Source organism: Protopterus annectens, chromosome 9.part0, assembly GCF_019279795.1.
Source record: "Protopterus annectens isolate FY-2018-M chromosome 9.part0, PAN1.0, whole genome shotgun sequence".
Taxonomy (NCBI): domain Eukaryota; kingdom Metazoa; phylum Chordata; order Ceratodontiformes; family Protopteridae; genus Protopterus; species Protopterus annectens.
Genome location: NC_056743.1, coordinates 1765774368 through 1765781494, shown reverse-complemented (window position 1 = coordinate 1765781494; position 7127 = coordinate 1765774368). Strand labels below are relative to the sequence as shown.

At 47.8% G+C, this 7127-nt stretch overlaps 1 protein-coding gene across 4 annotated transcripts in view; it reads right to left on the bottom strand.

Moving 5' to 3' along the window:
* The window catches only part of PRKCSH (protein kinase C substrate 80K-H), a 1389498-nt gene that overhangs the window by 1261129 nt on the left and 121242 nt on the right, over positions 1–7127 (bottom strand). For all 4 annotated transcript variants that reach the window (XM_044084622.1, XM_044084620.1, XM_044084623.1 and 1 more), the window contains exon 5: positions 5741–5798. In XM_044084622.1, the coding sequence (XP_043940557.1) occupies positions 5741–5798 (58 nt within the window). The remainder of the gene's footprint in view (positions 1–5740; positions 5799–7127) is intronic.

Genomic DNA, 7127 nt, shown 5'->3' with positions numbered 1-7127 from the left:
ATTTTTAAAGTTTCCCTTTTGGAAAGGTTCCGGGGAATTTCCCAAGGGGGGAAGTTTTTTTCCAATTAAAAGGAAAAAAGGGGTTGAAGGAACGGGAACCATACTTGACAAGGCCAGTGTGGGGCAATCAGAATCATCCTACTTCCCAAGGATTGCCCTTTCTGAATCACCCTTGAGAGAAGGGGAAACCGTAGGGAAAGCATAAAGCAGACCGGAGGGCCAATTGTGAGCTAGAGCGGGGGGGGGGGGATCAGGGAGAAGTAGTTGCTGCATTTCACATTGAGGGGGCTGGCAAAAAGGTCGCAGCAAGGTTGACCCCATCTGCTGAAGATTCACTCTGCCACCAGGCGATTCCTGGACCACTCATAGGGCATAAGAATCGCCCTGCTTAGCTTGTCTGCTATCACATTGGTCTTCCCCGGGATGTGCATTGCCACTAGAAACCGTTGGGAAGCTATTGCCCAATGCCACATGCGCATGGCCTCCCTGCATAGTGGATAAGATTGGGTTCCTCCTTGCTTGTTGAGATACACTCAGACAACCTGTCAGTAGTGTGGTATCGCAATAGTCCCTAGAGGGAGGAAGTGCCTGCAACTCAAGAAGCACTGCTCTCATCACCAAGACGTTTATGTGCAAATGTATCTTGTGCTCCTGCCACGTGCCTTAGACCATCCTGCCGAGATAATGTCCCCCCCACCCTATCTGGGAGGCGTCCATTGTCACTGTGGCCAAAGGGACGGGTGGAACAAAGGGTTTTCCTACGTTCAAGTGGTTGGTGCATAGCCACCAATGGAGGTCCTGCTTGCATTTGTCTGTCATTAGGATTGGATGGGATAGCGGAAGTCTTTGGAGAGACCATTGGACAAAGAGAAGCCATTGAAGAATTCTCATGTGTAATCTCGCTAACGGGACCAACATGATCGTAGCTGCCATGGTCCCTAGGAATTGAAGAATCAGTCTGGCCTTCACATGTCTCAGAGGCATCAGCGTGAGAATTTGTTGTTGCGCCCTGTGATCCTTTCTTGTGGTAGGAACGCTCACATTTGAATGGTGTCCAGCTCTACTCCTATAAAGGTGACGCGTTGTAAGGGCAACAAGACAGATTTTTTCCAGTTTATCGTACTGCCTAATTGGTGATATAGACTGATGGTAGTGTCCCTGGTCTGAATTAGTAGATGTCTGGTGGGGGTGGTGAGGAGCCAGTCATCCAGGTACGGAAACACCTGGAATCCTTGATGTCTCAAGTGAGCAGTCACCACTGCCATACACTTGGTGAACACTCTGGGGGCTGTGGTGAGACCAAAGGGCAGGGCTCGAAACTGGAAATGTCTGGCTCCCAGCCGGAAGTGTAGAGGACACCTGGATGTCCTGTCCATTTTGATATGGTAGTAAGCATCCTTCAGGTCGATGGAGCACATCCATACTTCCTTTCCCAACAATGGGAGAATAGATTGTAGGATGACCATACGGAATTTGGACTTGTGTACGTAATGGTTGAGTTGACGGAGATCTAGTATGGGTCTCTGGTCCCCTGTTCTTTTCGACACCAAAATGAATCTTGAGTAAGTCCCTAATCCGATCTGGTCTGAGGGGACTGGTTGGATGACTCCTTTTTCTAGCAGCTGAGATACCTCTGAGGCTGCTTGATCCCTTTGACTGGGTGGAACGTCTGGGATTCTTCTGATGGGAGGGGGTTACCGAAGAGAATGGAATGGTGTAACCTCCGGAAATGATCCTTAATACCCATCGGTCCTGGATGATGTTTGCCCAGGCTTCCGGATACAAGGAAATTCGACCCCCGACTGGCTCCGGATAAGCACAGTCGGGCACACCCTCAGGAATGAGAGTATGGGGAGCCACGAAAAGAGTTGCGGTCCCCAGAATTGCGGGGGCCCCCTCTGCCTCTGGGGCGATGTCTCCCTGAATAACTCCCCCCTCCCCTGCCTCGGGAGGGGGTTTCACCTTGTGCGGCAGGAAAAAACCTTTGTGATTTCTTGAACCACATCTTTCCCCCTCGCTGAGCCTTAGGATAAGGCCTAGATGGGAGGGAAAAACGGACCCCTACAGCAGACAGGGTCTTTCCCTCTTGCTCGCACCTGGCGAGGGTGTCTTTCACTTTGGTCTCAAACAAGGAGGAACCACCAAACAAGGAGGAACCATCAAAAGGGGCATCAGTGAAGGAAGACTTGAAGACCTCTGCAAAGTGACACACGTGCAGCCAGGCTTGCCTTCTAAGGGCTACACCTGAGCTGGCCGCCCTACTCGCTCCCTCGGCCGCATACGAAATGAGTCGCATAGACGAGTTTGTACTGGAGTTGAGGGTAGAAACCTGTGCGTTGACTGACTGAGCCACCGCTTCAGGTATGTTACCCGCAAGAGTATCTCCCAACTCCTTAGGGAGATCTCTCTGGAGCAGAGTGAAATGAGATAGGTAGTTCAGCAACCTTAAGGTGAAGGTGGCTAAAGACAAGGTATGCTTCCCGTACTGGTCCATAGTCCTAGACTCCTTGTTAGGAGGATGGACCAAAGAGGAAGACTCTGCAACTTTCTTCTGGGTGGCTGCCACCACCACCATGGCATCTACAGGGACTCCCTTTGTCAGAAATTCTTTTCTGTGAGGGGCGGACAGAATTTGTTGGGGCAACGAGGTACTGGCTCCACAGAATCAGGGTTTTCCCACACCCTTTGACAAATAAGGTCAAGAAGTTCATCGAAGGGTGGAGACACCCAGGAGGCAGATTGAGTGCCAAAAGCAAGCCTTAATGAATACGGACTCCTCCTCGGAAGGGGGTTTAGAAGGCCAGTCTCCTCTGTTTCAGTATCTCCAGGATATCAGAGAAGGAAACATCATCAGAGGAAGACTTGGGGGACCCTTCCAATTCCTTAAGGTCAGTATTGGAAGTGAGAGACTTGTCCTGAGAGTCTATGTGCTTCCTCTTGCACAATTTCTTTCTGGGAGGTTCCTCAGGCACAGGCTCAGAGGGACCTTCAGAAAGTGGGGGACCGCTCGTGGGAGTATCCTTAGGGCCCGACGCTCTGCTGTCCAAGAATAGGTAGGTGTCAGAAGCTCTCACCGGAGTGGTAGGGGATGGAATGACCGACCCAAGTGACGTAGCTGACGACCTGGCCAGCGCACTCCGCATGGCCTCGAAGGCGGTCCCCCCCCCCGAGCCGCGCCCCCCCCCCCAAGTCAGAGGACCGACCGGCCTCAAGGCCATGACTGGGACTCTCCTAACCAATGCACCGAGTGGGAGACTCCGAACCGAAAGATGTCCCGAGGCATCCCCTTCGGGCCCGACCGAGGAGACCAGAGTCTCGAACCCTGTGGATGGAATCGACATGGTCAGAGCCGAGGTCGGCACCGATAAACCCAGAGGGGGTATCGGAGCCAGCGCAGGAACATCACTCAGAGCGGAACACACCGGCTCCGACAGCAAAGATGTGCTCGGAGGAGGAATCGATGAAACAACCATAGGAATTGGCTCCGGAGCCGAAAACAATTTAGCCAACACCGGCGACTGCAGGAGCCTCTGCACCACCCTATCCACATCCAATCTGCACCACCCTATCCACATCCAATCGGAAAGCCTGGAGGATTTGGAGGAGATGGATGGAGACAGACCTCTTACCTGGTGAACCATGCCTCACACTCGGCGACTGGCTCTGAATAGGTTCGAGAATGATCGGAGCGGACGCTGATTCACTTAATACAGACACCTCCTGCGGCCCCGAAGACAGTGGAGCCGAGGAAGCAGTATCCAATATGATAATTTTCTCCAGAGGCTCCGAAGATGCCGAATGAGCCGGAGACCTTTTCTTGGACTTAGATTTTGACTGGGAGCAAAATCTATAGCCACCTCGAAAGATGGTTTAAGCAGGCCCTTTAAAATCAATTTGTTTTTCCTCTCTTGGAGCACCCTAGGACTGAAGGCATGGCAAAAACTACATGACTCCTGTAAATGGATGGCTCCAAGACAGTAAACACAGAGTGCCCATCCGTGATGGACATTTTATATCCGCACTTTGAACACTTTTTAAAGCCAGAAGGCTTATGTTCTTTCTGATCTTTAGACATATCCAAAGAGTTAACAACTTCCAACGGGTGCAAAAGCACACAGCGTAACTACAGTTAACTACCAAAAAGGGTGGGAAGCCCACAACTTGGACAGCAGACAGTACCACAGAGAAGAGCAAAGCTCTTAACCAACAAACAATAGCAATGAGAACACAGAGAGAGAACCTCTAACTTAAACGGTTCTCAAAAAAAATAAACAATAAGAAACAGACAAACTACTCACTAAGGGAGGACTAGGTCCTCCAACTAAAATGGGCCTAGCCAGTGGGAACTGTTAGGGATACCACAAAAACACTACTAAACACACAAACACAACTACCGCAGCAAGAGTAGCTATTAAAATAGCTTTTTAAGTATAAAGCAACCAATTTCTCAAGAGAAATAAGTCAAAAAAGGGTACTTAGCCACAGCCAGGAGAGACTACGTCCGAGCTCTACAAGCGGCAAACGAGATCCGGGGATGCGAAGCAGTGTACTATGGGATACCCTCTTAGCCCAGCCAATCAGAGACTTTTGAGCTAGTAAATAGGTAGATTCAGAGCCGATACTCGGCTCCGAACCCATGGGTAAGAATGTAGGCGAGATAGGACTACACATCACTTGTTCCACATACCTACACCAGGATCAATGTAGCTAGCTGTGAAGTGACCTCACAGCTGTAAGTATGGTGGGGTGAAGTGGGAAGATACCCAAGCTAAAGCTGTCAGGGTGCACAACTGACAGCTGCTGATGTGGGAGTGCAGTACTAAAACAGATAAATGAAGATGCTGTAGTGCTGAATGTGGTGATTTAACTGTGGTAAGCAGCATGCTACAGTTCCCGCAGCAGAACACCTTGCCCCCCTCCCCAAAGGGAGCAGGGGTACAGTATCACCATTCATAAATAAATGGTGATGCGGCATTTGTGGTCATGGCTGAAATGCTGTGTTGGGATTTAACTGTAGCAAGCTACAGGATGCATTATCAGCAAGCAGCTTGCTACATTCACAGAACGCATCTTCATATTTTTAAGAGATGAAAAAGTTAAATATATATGCACTGTATACAGTTTTACATTTATACTTTTTTATTTCTTAAATGCAACTAGCTGTTCTTTTGGCACTGTACTTAACACCAATTCATATACTACTACATTGTACTGGGGAAAACAGTTGTAAACACACAGCAAACAGGAAAATACATTTTCAAAGAAAAACACTCCCACTCAAATCAATGCAATGTACACATTCATATGCAATTTAAAACACAATGCACACAGAGACATGCACTGAAAATGGCGATAAAATGATTAAAGACCAAGATCCATTACTGCCACACTGCAAAGCAGATGACAATTTCCCCTATGAAGTCAATTTGGGATTGAGCAGCTGGATACAGCTAATTCTTTTTGCAGCAATTAGTGGAGAACAATTGTATGGCTACTAGAGGAAGCATTTCTCATTCAAAACACACTGAATTCAGTGAAATGCTTTCAAAGCACACAGTACTCAAACATGCATTTGAAAAACACACAAAAAAATGCATACAAATGCCTTTGTCCTTACATTATGCCAAGATAACCACCCAAAGAATCCGTGCTTTAAAAAGGAAGAGTCAGTCATCTGTAAATGGTACTTCATATTCAACTAAAAGCTCCTAAATCAGTTTAAAAACAAAAGCATACATACCTGCATGTGTTTTCACAAACAATCCCACTGTTGTACTCGTCACTGGTGTCACAGCAATCTGCAAAAGAAACACCCCATTACCAAACGGCAAATAATGACAGATTCCTATCGTAAAGGAAGTAAATGGTTAGAAAATCTGGAGGTCAAGTCTGCATTCAAATAACCCTTGAATATGCACCACTGTGGAACCCCTCAACAAGTCACATATGTTCTTCGTCTGTCAAGATCCCTGGATAAAGCAGCCTTTAATATGCCTCGGACCACTAAGTCAGCAAACTCAAGATTTAATCTACTTCATATAATGCACATGGCATTGACGTTTGCACCAGTGAAGGAATCAAACAGCCCTTTCTTAGTATATACCTAGAACACTAACGCTTATATCAACATACCCACAAAATCTGACAGCACTTAGATAAGGATAATGCATCACCCTGTGCTACTGGTAACCTGGGTTTGACTGGCAGCCCAAGTATGGTGGATGACGCACCTTTTACTTGCTCTTCTCTGCCTGTGGAGATGGGTAGGATGGCAGCGAGTACTGGGGGGCTAATCCTACTACTAAATTATTGCTGCAGACTGTTTTAAGGGGGGGGGGGCTGGGCTACTGGAGGAATACAACACTGACATAATAAAAGACCTCCATCGAGGACTACTGCACAACCACCCCTGAAGCACCTGTCTGTACATGCATAAGAAAGTACAGTTTTGTACCTACCATAAATGTAGATGTCCGAGAGGTATGCATCTGCAGTCCTAACAAATGGGTTGTCCTGGCCTCAGGCAGCCCTTCGGTCGGCCGGATTCCAAAGTCTGGGTCTGGCCTTGGCTGATGTCGCACTTCACCCGACGTCATAGCTGCAGTTCTGCGGGTATAAAGGCATCAGCCAACGCCATTTTCCTCAGTGTTTCTTGCCCCAGATGCCAGGTGCCCTCTAGGGAGGCTAAATTTGGATAAATGAAAATGTTTCCAAACAAGAGAGAGCAAATAGAAATAAACATGTATATACATATATACAAACAAATACACCATAATAGATTCCCCCAGCTAGTTCACAAGATGGGCAAATACCCTAGGAGTACCACAGAGGGGAAGGAGGGTGGGTAATCCTGAATGCAGATGCATACCTCTCGGACATCTACATTTATGGTAGGTACAAAACTGTACTATGTCCTTCAAGGATGCATCTGCAGTCCTAACAAATGGGTAGAATACCATAGCCAAACTGGGGGAGGAGGCACTAAGGAGGCACTAAGAGTTTATGGTGTAGTTAAGATCCCTTGCAAAACAGCAGTGGCAAAACCTGCTCGGGATCTGGAGAATAAAGGTAGATTATAATGCTTGGCAAATGTATGCACGAAGCTCCAAGTAGCAGCCTCTAAAATG